The sequence below is a fragment of the Brienomyrus brachyistius genome, chromosome 25 (assembly GCF_023856365.1).
Source record: "Brienomyrus brachyistius isolate T26 chromosome 25, BBRACH_0.4, whole genome shotgun sequence".
Classification (NCBI taxonomy): Eukaryota; Metazoa; Chordata; class Actinopteri; order Osteoglossiformes; family Mormyridae; genus Brienomyrus; species Brienomyrus brachyistius.
In genome coordinates, this window is record NC_064557.1 from 11532413 (window position 1) to 11545888 (window position 13476).

The following is a 13476-nucleotide window of genomic DNA, read 5'->3' on the forward strand; positions in this document are numbered from 1 at the left end:
GCTGTTGCCATATTTGTACTTTAGTTGGTGTTCAGTCTGGTGTCCCTGTAACCTTTGAACGATATTCTTAACACACCACTTTTGTCATACATAAACTGAGAAAAAACTGTGAAACTGCAGTACTACAGCTCTCAGCTTAATGGCACCTCAAAGAAGCCAGCATCAGCTACGAAGCTAACATATGCTATCAGTCTAAAGTGAGTTACCATGCTAAAGTAAGTCATCAGGCTAACATACGCTCTCAGGCTAAAGTGAGCTACCATACTAATGTAAACCACTGGCCTAACGTAAGCTGCCAGACCAGTATAAGATAAACTGACACAAGCTGCCGGCTTAACATAAGCCACCAGACTAACATGAATAACCAGTATAATACTCTATTCTGTATGACTGTACTGGTCAACAGATGCTGCTAAACCCAGAGGCTACTTCACGTGTTCAGATGGAGGGTGATATAGCGTTTCCATTCCAATGGAAAACAGCACTGATCCCCCCAGAACTGGGCCTCTGTAGCTCAAATGATTATTCTCGGTGCCTGTGAGTGTGCTGGAGTCTGCTTCGGCCTGTCTCTCAGCCAATTGAGCCCCTTCATTGATTTATGTCAAGAAGCAGGATTGAAAAATCACAGAGAGGCTGTAACAGCCTTTTACTTCATTCTGGACATGCAACTATAAACAAAACTGGCCATGAGAAAGCAGTATAGCTCCTAATTGCATTTACAGCTAAAGGCTAACCGGGATGGCGGCTGTTACAGCTAAAGGCTAACCGGGATGCATGGCAGTGGTTACGGCTAAGGGCTAACCGGGATGGTGGTTGTTACGGCTAAAGGCTAACCGGAATGCATGGCTGCGGTTACCGCTAAGGGCTAACCGGGATTGCGGCTGTTACAGCTAAAGGCTAACCGGGATGCATGGCAGTGGTTACGGCTAAGGGCTAACCGGGATGGTGGTTGTTACAGCTAAAGGCTAACCGGGATGCATGGCGGCGGTTACCACTAAGGGCTAACCGGGATGGTGGTTGTTACGGCTAAAGGCTAACCGGAATGCATGGCTGCGGTTACCGCTAAGGGCTAACTGGGATTGCGGCTGTTACAGCTAAAGGCTAACCGGGATGCACGGCGGCGGTTACGGCTAAGGGCTAACTGGGATTGCGGCTGTTACAGCTAAAGGCTAACCGGGATGCATGGCAGTAGTAACCGCTAAGGGCTAACTGGGATGCATGATGGAGGTTATGGCTAAGGGCTAACTGGGATGCATGGCGGTGGTTACGGCTAAGGGCTAACCAGGATGCATGGCGGTGGTTACGGCTAAGGGCTAACTGGGATTGCGGCTGTTACAGCTAAAGGCTAACCGGGATGCATGGCAGTAGTTACCGCTAAGGGCTAACTGGGATGCATGACGGAGGTTATGGCTAAGGGCTAACCGGGATGGAGGCTGTTACAGCTAAAGGCTACGCGGGATGCATGCAGAGCTTCCCACCATCAGACTGGGGCTCGCTAATCTTTCCAGGCCATAGCGACCCTGATGCCCAGGATGTGGTCACTGCATCTGCTCTGCGGCTCACGTGACATTTCCAGAAGATTACATGCAGGACCTTATATACACCCGAGAGGCAGTCAAAGAAACTCCCCTTATTTGGCTAGTTAAATCGGTTTAGTTGAGGAGGTGTGGCCTGACAAAGGAATGGGCGGAGCTTCCTTCTGTGAGAGGGCTCATTTGGGAGTCTGGGAGACAGAAAACGTGACACAGCGCCCCTTAGGCAATGGATACGACAGAGCAGTGTGCTCACCGGTCGCTCCTGCTCCAGGATGGAGGACCTCCCAGGCTCGTACTCAAAGATGCTCCTGGGCTCCGCCCGGTACTTTCGGGTGTCCACCTTTCGGTCCGGGGGTCCCCATTCATTCCTGTTTTTAGGGAAAAAGTGATGGAAATTACTAGTGGGTACAAATAAATCCTCACGGAAGCTCTGGCCAGATAACCAAACCCAGACACAGGCAAATGGGATCAGTGACACCTGGTTACATGATACCTGCTGCAGCATTAATGCGCCTGTGTGAATGGTGGCCATTCACATCATACTTTCATTTGCGGCATGTACTACTTCAGACATGGTTTCCTATATTGCACTATGACAATTTTACACATAAAATGTGCACATAAACCCTCCTAGCTGTATGTCTAACCTCTCCACCTGTCACTTGAGTCAGTGCTTACTAACCCAAACCTCATGGATCCCCACAGTCCATTCTTTTGTTCTCTCCCGGCATGCAACACACCCATGCCAAGTATTTGGAAGTCTTGACTGGCTGGAAGCTGGGAGGCAGCAAAAATGTGGACTGGCTGGGAGTCTCCGTGGACCGGGTTGGGAAACACTGAGTCATTTTCTTGAGTGGTCCAGCAGGAGGCATCAGCGCTTACGTGTCGGGCGGGTCCCGTTCCCTCTCTCGGGGCCTCAGCTGGACCAGGGATGGCATGGGCGGGGGTGGGGGGGGGGAGCGGCGACGGCGACAGGCCGGAGGCTGGGGGGTCGCCAAGGACCCCAGGGCCATCAGTGGTGTTCCTAGACAGCGGCCGGTAGGTGTGTGTCCGGGGAGGTGGGTGGGCTTGAAGGAGGCTGGGGGGACCATCTGTGGTGGAAGGAGATAGGAACTCAGCCTAAGGAGGCCTCCAAAGAGTCGCTCCGGCACATCACCGTCATGCTCCTGTGCGCCAGACTAAGCAGACCAGGTGCCGGCTGCTGTACCAGCATGAACACACCGCTGGGGGGTCGCCACAGCATTAATGTGACTAGCAGGCCCCATGGCCCCTCACCTTATCAGGGGCCCCCGGCCCTTGTGTGTGTGACTGAGCGAACGTGGTGCATTATTTCCCAGAATAATAATATTAACGGGGCCGTCAACATCTTGGAGAAAGCGAGAGGAATCTGCATGAAGCACAACCCCTGGGGACCGTGGCAGAATGGCAATGCGCCAGTCAAGGTCACATGGGAGGCACCTGCACCAATCAGAGGAAGCCACACGCTGTGCTGCGTTTTAACCCCCAGTGTTCCTCGTAAAAGTGTCACAGCCAATCAGGATACGGGCGTCCAGCTGCCCATACTGACGGTCTTACCTGTGCTCATCGCACCGTAGGCGGCACTGTATGCATCTACGTAATCGTCATCTGCAACGTGAAGAAACAAATGCGTCAAATGAGGGCATTGGGTGGGTCTCCCTAAGGGCATTGGCCACATGTCCTGTCCTCCAAAGACAGCACTGTCGGGTCGCCCCTCCAGCACCGAGCACCCCCCCCTCCCCACCCTGAGGCCTACAGCAGACACTGCACACTAACTCTGGTAAAGCCTACAGTGAACAGCTTGGCACTGACCACCGGCCCAAACAGCACTGGCAGGGGAGAGTCAGGGTGTGAGCCCGGCGTCTAAGGTCAGCATTAAACTAGGCTTGGGGGGAACCAATGAGAGATAATTCCACTGGATAAGAGTAAGCTCCACCCCACATAAAAGGGGCCAATGAGGTCAGAGTGGTCGGCCGGACAGCCCAGTGCGGAGAGGCTGTGCGTGTAACACTGAAGCACATGAGCATTCAAGCAGCCAGCCACCTCTGCATGAGCCATGAGTGTGTGCAAGCGCGAGTCAGCGTGTGTGTCAGCATCAATGCGCAAGAAGAGTAGCAAACGCTGACAGCCACATCCTGTATTTCACAAAATAACATTATGGATTACCCCCCCCCCCCCGCCCCAGGCCCTCCCCAGCATGCCCTCGCCTCATCGCACAGATCCTCCCTAACCAGCCTTGGCTCACAGGACTCGCACCAGCTTTAACGAGCAGATGGAGACTCCTGCGAGGAGCCGTGCGTGAAGAGCGGCATCACCGAGGCCCTCCGGGTTGTAAGCGGCCATTTGAGCCACGATGCGTGTTTAACAAAGAGGAAGACAGGAGGAGCAGGGCGGGGTGGGCCACAAAGGGGAGAGAGCACCAGCCACTGCCCACTGAGCAGATGCTAACTGCCCGGTAAAAGCTGCTAAGTCAGCCCCAACCTAGCGACGCAAGGGAGGGGAATAAAGGGTGACCAGAGAGTACAGTTAATGAATCCCCCCTAAACACGGCGGGTGCCGACTCCCCTGAGAGCGAGATTCTGGCCACAAAGCAGCATTGAGGAAGAAACCAAGACAAAAACAGCAATAAAGGAGCTTCAGGAGGTACCGGGCTGCCCTACTGGTCATGCCGGCGACTGAGCACGGCGGCATGTGAACACCCCAAAGGACTGAGCACGGCGGCATGTGAACACCCCAAAGGACTGAGCACGGCGGCAGCTGCACAGAGCCAAGGCCTCACCTGCTTTGTGGACCATGTGGATCTGTTTGAACATGGTCTTGTACCAATCCTTGGGCCGGTCCACGGTCTGGGGTAGAAAAGGCGGTTAATGTCGGCAGACGGGCATTGCGAGCCGTGCCTGGCCAGGCGGTCAGCCGGCACTCAGCTCTCAGGATAGAGAGAGAGGGGGGAGGAGGCGGACAGGAGGGATGCTTTGTGAGGAGGAACACACTGGAAGGTGAAAGAGAGAGAGAGAGAGAGAGAGAGAGAGCGAGCGAGCGAGAGAGAGAGAGAACGCGTGCGAGAACGAGCGCGACTGCCAGAACAATCAATACATCGCAGGCTGGTCCACGGCTGCCTGCTGACTGGCTGACCTCAGCAGCTCCAGGCCCCCCAGGGCTGAATGAAGCAGGCGCTTGGGGATATGGATTTCGAGTGTCCCCCCACCCCCCTCCCCCCAGCAGATTCATAAAGACTATAATATAAACATTACAATAAATGTAAATGTGCACCTCATGAAGATGGGATACAATGAGCATGATACAATGAGGGGTCGCGTGGCAGTTTATGCTCCTTTGTGCTGTCAACCAGCCTTTATGAATCCAGTTGTCCAATCACAGCCGATTTTCCTGCCATGCACAGTTCTATTGCCTAATCAAAGCTGATGTTACTGCCAATGGCAGTCCCATAGGCCAATCACAGCTGTCGAGTAGAGTCAGACTGATGTGCCAGCCTATTGCAGCCCTCTGCAGGCTCCGCCCTCACCGTTCTGATGGCGATGGGGATGCCGGACTCGTCCACAGGTCCGATGCCCTCGTAGTGAGGAGCCTTAATGACCGACACCCTCCGTTCCTCCTCCTCAAAGCGGGCAATGGGCACGGTGATGCGAGAGGTGTGGGACTCCCTGGGGAAGGGGGATTCTGGGGGGGGGGGGGGCACAAGGAGGTCAATGGGTTAGGGGGGGCAGGGGCATTGGGGGTAGTCACATGGTCACATGGTGCTCTGTGTTTTTGCTTTAATACAGCACGCGCTGACCCAGGGAAGCCATCTTGCAGTGAAAGCTGGATGCCGAGGCCAATTAACTAAACAGAAATTAACAGATGGGTAATTATGGGATGGTTTCACTAACCTGTGCTCCGGCCTGTTGGAAGGGGTCCGGAGGAGGGGCTGAGTGACACCGGCGGTGGGGGGTACGCTGGGGGTGAGGAGAAGGACCCCTGGGCATGGCAGGTGCTCCCGTTCACTGTCGTCATGCCGCCCTGGGGGGGGGGGGTGCAGGAACATGGGACATACCGGTTTGAATAATGACTCGCAGCGTGGAGGAAGGCATCCTGGCAGTCAAGCAGTCAGATTCGTTAGTAAGGGGGGCAGGACCACACACAGGCTGGGGGGGGCATGTTAGCTTCGCAGTAACCCCACCACAACGCGGCATTCATGTAACACTCAAACAGAGGGTAAACTCTCCGGGGCGGAATCGGCACAGGGCGTGACCTGTACAGCAGGACTGAGCGCAGAGAGGGATTATCACACTGCAAACACTGCACTCCCTAAAAACCAATAATTCAAATTTTTGATATGTTACATAATTATACAAATTATTATAGTTTTTACTGGCCAGAAGAACTATTAACACATCCTAAATCCTAATACATGCACCCTAAATGCTGTTTAACACACAGTCGCAATTCAAAAGTACACATCCTAAATTCTAAAATACACATTCTAGAACAGTGTTTCCCAAACCCAGTCCTCAGGGAACCCCAGACAGTCCACGTTTTTGCTTCCTCGCAGCTCCCAGCTCACCTGTACCAGGTATTCGGTGTTTCTGATTGGCTGGGAGCTGGGAGGGAGCAAAAACGTGGACTGTCCGTTGTTCCCCGAGGACTGGGTTGGGAAACACTCTTCTAGAGTATGCATTCTAAATTCCCAAGTACACATTCAAAATTCTAAAGTATGCATTCGAACATCCAAAACACGGTATATAAATTCTGTGAGGCAGTAGTGTCACACATGTGTGAGGCCCATACGTTACAAAAGCAAGACCAGGGATGGGACATTAGTGTTGACTGTTGACAGGATGGGTCGAGACGGTGCTGTCGGCAGTTAGTATCTGAGAACGGGGGTTTTCTGGGGGGCGGGTTTGGGGATAGTTACATTGGTGGCGAAGGCAGCGGTGGAAGTTAGGGCGACGCCTTCGGCGACAGCGGACATCTGACACAGTGTTGGGGAGGGTGTGGCTGTGCCGGGGGGGGAGTCGACCTGCAGCTCCTCCAGCCCGCCCCCAGACGAGGACGAGTAGTGACTGAGGGCTGACGCCGTGAGCGGCGAGGTGGCACGCTCAAACGGGGAGGGGGCCAGGGGTTGAGAGGGGGTGGGGGAGCACAGGGCAGGCGGGGCCTTGGGCTGGGAGTTAGAGAGAGAGATAGAGAATGAGTGACATAGAGAATGTCAAACAGGAAGTGATGCTGAGGGGTGGGCCCTCCTGCAGGAGCCAATGGGGAGGGGCGGGAGTCTGCTTTGGCTTGGAGGTACAAGTTTCCTAACTCATGGTTACATGCGCAATACATTTCACCATAGCCAATTCATGGGATTACACTGGGGAACAGAGGATGGGGGCAAATCCATACTGCAGTGAGGAGGGGGGGCATTATTCTGATCTGATGCAGTGGCTTTTACCATGTGGTCCACCGGGGGAGTGTTGATTGGTACTTATAAATGAATAAATACATGTTGGTAAACTTGGAAGTTTCTAGAGGGAGTGGGGGCTGGGCAGTGCCTGTGACCCTCAGCAGGTTAGTGGGGGCTGGGGGGAGGCTGGCACTCCACATTCCCAAACCTGGGGTGGGCTGGTGCCTTGGGGGACTGCATCTGTCTGAACGAGCACCCTGTCACTCAGGGCAAAGGAGGCGGTCCCTGCCTCCATCAGCGAGTGGAGGTGGCTGTAAGAGGGGGGCTTAGGGCCGGCCGGGGCCGAGTGGTAGCTCTCCCTCCTGGGGGGTGGAAGTGGGACCTTTTCACCCGGCGAAAAGCCGGTGGGGGTGGGGGTAGACACGATAACATTCACCATAACATTCACCATAATATTCACCATAACATTAGAGGCCGCACCTTATAGGCGTTTTACTTTAATGCAAAATAAAACACGGACATTTTAACAAGGCAGAGCTTTCAGGTGCGAGGTGGAACCTCGCGGGCTTCTGCTTAATCCCAGAAAGCCTGAAAAGGAAATATTTAGAGGTCTTTATCCCCGGACTGTGCCACTCCGTGATTCCACAGTGCTTTCCAGACACTGACGTTCACGTCAACATTTATTCCGAAGCCAAAAGGCTCCAATCATTCCACTGAATTAAAATAAACACACAAAGAGACAAAGAGAGACGCATTCCTGTCCGCGACAGAGACCAGCCAGCTTGTGATTAGCCTCCAGATTATTCTGTTGGGAAAAAGAGAACACTGCATTTGATTTGGCCCATTTCTGGGCTTGGATGGGGAGCCCTGTACCCTATTTTGCTCGGACTTTTCAGCTGCGGTGTGACAGTGATGGATTCTGCCCTATGGGGGCCGGGGGAGGTGGGGGCCACACATGAGCTCTTAATTTAACTGGGTTTACCCCAAAAATGAAAAATACGGTGCAGAATGGAGGAAGATGGTAAGATGGAAATATGTTAGGATCCACATGGGGTGACTGATCACATGATAGCAGCTCTCAGTCGCAAGGCTGCTACTCAGGAACAAGGAGGTGTGTGAATATCTGACGTTACCAGGGTGGGCGGTGACTTCTTCTCTTGCAGGTTGGGCCGCACACTCCGGAACCCCTTGGCTGCCAGCGAGGACCCCGGTGTGCCGGCGTCCCCATTCCCGAGTCCGTCGGTGACGCTACGCGACCTCCAGGCATCTGGGGGGGCGTGAGGAGATGCGAGAGGAGAATGAGGGAGCTGACCTTTCCCACAGCGCTGGCGGAGGAACCCGCCAGCCTTCCCATGATCCTCCGCTGCAGCAGGTGTCCTGAAATCCCACCCCCGCCATGCTGAGCCATGCACCCTATTTAAGAGATACGCGGTGCCGTTACCTGATTCTGACGACTGAGATTCACTACCTGGAAAAAAAAAAATTGACATTGAACGTCAGATAAACATCGGCAAGTCATCAGCAGCCAGCGGGAGGACGGCAAGGTCTGCAGACTCTACAGCAGACCTGAGAACAGAGGTGTGAGAGTAACCTTCATCGTCATGGTGGGGATGGTGAATGTGGTATGGAAAGGGAGATCTAGGGGTGGGGGGGGGGTAGAGGAGAAAACAGAGGAAGAATGAAGAGAGAGGCAACCAATGAGAGGTGGGCCAGGGGTTAGATTAGCTGGCTTTGAGGGGAGGGGGGGGCACCCACACAGCCATGGAGCAGCATGTTTAAGGGAACCTATAAGGTCAGCGAGCAGTTTGGTAGCCGTCCTTGCGAACATCTGGAGGACATGTCCATAAGGCTGGACGTGGGGTCTCTGCATGCTGGGGAATCGGACGAGGCTCCTCTGTTTTCACATGGGAGAGATGTGATGAGGTGCGGTTTCCATACTAAGAGGGACGACGCACTTCAGGCTAACGTCCTGGCTCCCTACAGCAACAGATGCAGGTCTTTCATCTACAGCAGAGCCCTGGACTTCGATTAAAGCCCACAGAGATGAACTATGGGGTAATAGAGCCACGGGGCGGCCGAGCTGCGAGGAGAGATCCCAGCGTCCACCTCCGGCATCCAGAAAGCTCAGGTGAAACTGCATCTGCGACGGTCAAGGGGTGCGATGGCAGGCGGAGGGTAAGACCCCAAAAACTGCCTTGAGAGAGCCACCGGTCGCCATGGCTGCATGCAGGACAGGCTCAGGCTTGCACACTATGGTCCAGTGAGCCCCCCCCCCCTTCCCCCCGCACTGAGGAGGGCTATGTGGAAAGATAAACAACAGAGTGCAGCCAGGAGAAGAAGCAGGAAAAGGGTAGGAGGAGGGGGCCTCATTCAAAGTGGAGGTAAGGGGCTCCTGACAGCTGGCAGGAGGCCATGGAGGTGGTTAGATGGTCAGTGTGGGGCTAGTTAGAGGAAGGGGGGGGGGTCAGCTGAAACAGACAGGGGGAAGTGGCCGCCAGCCATACAGCAAGCGGTCCCTAGTGGAGGAGCCAGCGGAGTGGTCAGGGCAGCGCACATCACCGGGGGTGGGCGGGGCAGCGGGGTGAGTACCTGCGTGCAGGTTCGGGGAGCTCTGGACCCTCTTCACGGGCGTGAGCGTGAGGCACACGGCGGTGCTCTTTCGCGCTCGTCCTCCACTATCTGGATGGCAGCGTCATGCAGAAGCACGCCCCCAGTGGCCAGGAGGTAGAAGCACATGCACAGTTACAGTGGGGTGACTGAACACACAACACACTGAACACACAGTTCCAGCTGAGTCACTGAACGCACTCTCGCACACAGCTGCCCCCGTAAATACACAAACATGCAGACATAAGCACATAGCTGTTTTCAAATACACACTCCCCCAGTTCCCTGGCGAGTGACACGCACAGCTCAGTGCTGTTTCTGTAATCCAGCCACCTTCCACACACACAGACACACAGGTTTGTAATTATATTTTTGTGGGAACTCATTCATTTCTATGGGGAAAACTAATCCCAACATGACGAACCTAACCTTTGCCCAGGCCTAAACTTAACCATAAATGACCAAACAAAATACGAGATTTTGGCATATTGGTCCCCACAAAGTAATATAAACCTAATCCACACACACACACATGCACGCACACACACACACACACACACACACACACACACACTGGCATTCCAGGCAGTGCACACAAAAGCATGTTACCAATGCATGTGCTGGTGCTCAAAACTGGTTAGTGTTAAAAATCTGGACCTAGTATTCAGGAGGTCAGTTGCAGCTGATGACTGAGGCTGTCTGGAGCACCAGTGAACATGCACAGCATTCTCTGAAGGTGAAACAGATGGTGTCTTCAAAATAAATCTGTTTGTCCATCCCTAGGACAATTTCATGTACGAGAGGGGGCATTGGGAGGTGCATGCAAGGCCACAGTCAGCACGCTATCCCTGGGGGGGGGGTGCTCTGTTGGGGTCGGGGAGAGCCAGCTGGGCACTAGTGACCCCAGCCAATGCCAGGAAGCACGTACGCAGGTGCGAGGGTCACCCGTGAGCAGAAGGGTGAGGGTGAGGGCCACCATGTGCAGGAAGCAGCGTGCCATGCTGTGTGTGGAGCGGTTTACATGATGGTGACCTGAGCCCTGTTGTTTGAAGAAGGTTCCCCCCCCCCCCCCCCCCCCATCGATGCGCTTTGGCCGCATGTGGAACACAAGTTGATGCGAGCGGGGGACCTGTTGCCAAGGAGATGCATACCTGTGTTCATGCTGAAGCTCTCTCTGTAGCACAGTCTCTCACTCTTTACCCTGCAAAGAGAAACACGGGGCAGCAGGTTAACACACTTGGCAGGGGGAGGGGCCTGGGGCATTTCCATGCCCTTGGGGTGCCTGACTGTACTTGCAGTCTGCAGTGCCTTCATCACTCTGCCTTCATAACATTTACATTTATGTAGCAGATGCTTTTGTCTAAAGCAATGTGCAAGAAAGTGCAAGTGATAGTACATCATGATCATGCTGCTGTCAGGCAGCCAAGAACTGCTGGGCTGAACTTCCACTGACAATCCATAAACAGACAACAGAGAGATACGGGAACAGGAACTTCAGGAGGAGGTAACAGTGAGATACTGTACAGGGGCAAATAACAGTGAGATACAGCAACAGGAACTACAGAAACAGGTAATAGATTTAGGAACAGGAGCTACAGCAACAGGTAACAATGTGATACAGGAACAGGAGCTACAGGAACAGGTAACAGTGAGGAACAGGAACTACAGGAACAGGTAACGGATAGAAACAGGAGCTACAGGAACGGTGCTGAGATCATAACATCAGAGAAGCTGTACAGATGCACTATGACCAAACCCCCACAGCACTTACTGTTGGAGTTGGAGGCCTGCAGTGGCTGCAGAGTATTTTGTGGTCTTGGCATAAAACTGTAGGCAGACTCAGGAGGGAGGGGTCTGAGATGGCTCATGGGAGTAATCAGGAGAGTTTCTACACACCCCCAGGAATTTTCACAACTCTAAAGTACATGCCACACAGCCTTCTCAGAAATGGCCAGCACGTACAAGCTGACCGAGAGCTAATGGCTCACCTGAAACAGGCCTGACTCACACTGCCAGGGATGGGAAATCTATCAGCTAGACCAAAAGATGGCCCTACGGGAACTTTTCCTATTCCGATTATCCTGACACAATTCCGCCTCTAATTATCCCGTGGCTATTTTTACTTTCCCTTTTCGACGAGTCTTGCCCTCACTGCCCGTTCTCCCACTTTGGATGAGTCTCGGAATCCACGGTGGAGTGTAAGAGGTTCGAGTCTGGCTGACTGCGAAGGTGCTTCCAGTGAAAACAATGGAGTGAAAAAGCACAGGAACTGCAACACGTCAGCCTCCACTGCTATGGCTTTTATACAGGTTATAGACAGAAGCCAACAGAAGCTCTGTGTCACTATGAATTACTGTGAGATATGAAAACGCGCAGCAGACCTCGTGCTACTGGGCTAAGAGAGACGGCTTGGGTGATGGGGGCCGAGGACCCAGCAAACTGCCATTCGGGCTCCTAAGACCCAGCTGGGACAGAAGGGAACCAGCAATTTACTCCAAAATTACATGTGCGTAACCCGGGGAGCTGCACACAGCTGCTGAGTACTGGCTCGGGGTGTGAGGAGCAAGCTGTGCCAGGACCCCGCAGAGCTGCCCGTGATACCGCCTGCTCACTTTTCCAGCATTAAAAGCCATGGTTGGAACAGACAGGACCCGCTGGCCTGCCCGCATTACTGCTTACTCTCTTTTCCAGCATTAAAGATCATGGCTAGAGCAAGCAGGACTCCGCAGACCTGCCCACAATACTGCCCCGCGCCCTTTTCCAGCAAGGTTGTGCATAGAGGAGGCACGACCCCGCAGACCTGCCCACAATACTGCCCTCTCCCTTTTCCAGTATCTAAGGTTGTGGATAGAGGAGACAGGAGCCCGCAGGCCTGCCTACAATATTGCCTGCTCCCATTCCCAGCATTAAAAGCCACGGATGTAGCAGGCAGGACTCTGCAGGCCTGCCCGTGATACGGCCCGCTCCCTTTTCCAGCATAAAAAATTGTGGCTGGAGCACTATGTTGAAGGGTATCCTAAAGATGAACAGCAGCCGCCTCCAGACAGGGAAATAATTGGAAAAATGCAAATGGGAGTCGCGCCAGTACACTTCCAAAAAAGTATTATTTATATATTCTGCTAGGGCCGTAGGGAGGGGGCGGGGGCCGTGTCCTCATTAGGAAGAGGCTGACCTATGTGACCGGCACTACGAGGACACAGACACCCCAGGTAGGAGAGTGATGCTGGGCGGTTTGGCACAGCTGCCCTGACGCACGGAGCCTTCAGCTCTGCAAGTACCCCTTACTAAAGCCACACGGCACCCAGCACACTGCCCTCGTTACAGGCCGTCAGCCTCAATGTGTTACACCTTACTTAGGACACAGCAACCACATCCCTGCTACAGTGCAAAGCAATCACTTGAGTGTTTCTTGGAATATGAATTCCCTTTCCTCAAGGTTACAACAGCTATTTGTGACTTTATACACCTGCAGACATTTTAAGTTATTTTGGATTCATAAAATGTCAAGATAAGAGAAGAAGAGGACATCAGCAGGACTCAGATGCAGCGAGGGGGACACATACAGCAATGAGACACAGACGCACTGAGGGGGGACACAGACACAGTGAGGGGAGACACACACAGCAATGAGACACAGACACAATGAGGGGGGACACAGACGCAGTGAGGGGAGACACACACAGCAATGAGACACAGACACAATGAGGGGGGACACAGACGCAGTGAGGGGAGACACACACAGCAATGAGACACAGACGCAATGAGGGGGGACACAGACGCAGTGAGGGGAGACACACACAGCAATGAGACACAGACGCAATGAGGGGGGACACAGACGCAGTGAGGGGAGACACACACAGCAATGAGACACAGACGCAATGAGGGGGGACACAGACGCAGTGAGGGGAGACACACACAGCAATGAGACAC

General features: G+C 53.7%; 1 protein-coding gene across 1 annotated transcript in view; it reads right to left on the bottom strand.

Moving 5' to 3' along the window:
- The window catches only part of sorbs2a (sorbin and SH3 domain containing 2a), a 39627-nt gene that overhangs the window by 13281 nt on the left and 12870 nt on the right, over window positions 1-13476 (bottom strand). Inside the window, 12 exon segments of the mRNA XM_048995904.1 lie at window positions 1789-1903; window positions 2418-2491; window positions 2493-2626; window positions 3111-3161; window positions 4333-4399; window positions 5077-5231; window positions 5441-5570; window positions 6466-6714; window positions 8073-8206; window positions 8381-8407; window positions 9529-9618; window positions 10698-10747. Of these exon segments, the coding sequence (XP_048851861.1) occupies window positions 1789-1903; window positions 2418-2491; window positions 2493-2626; window positions 3111-3161; window positions 4333-4399; window positions 5077-5231; window positions 5441-5570; window positions 6466-6714; window positions 8073-8206; window positions 8381-8407; window positions 9529-9618; window positions 10698-10707 (1236 nt within the window). The 5' untranslated portion in view covers window positions 10708-10747.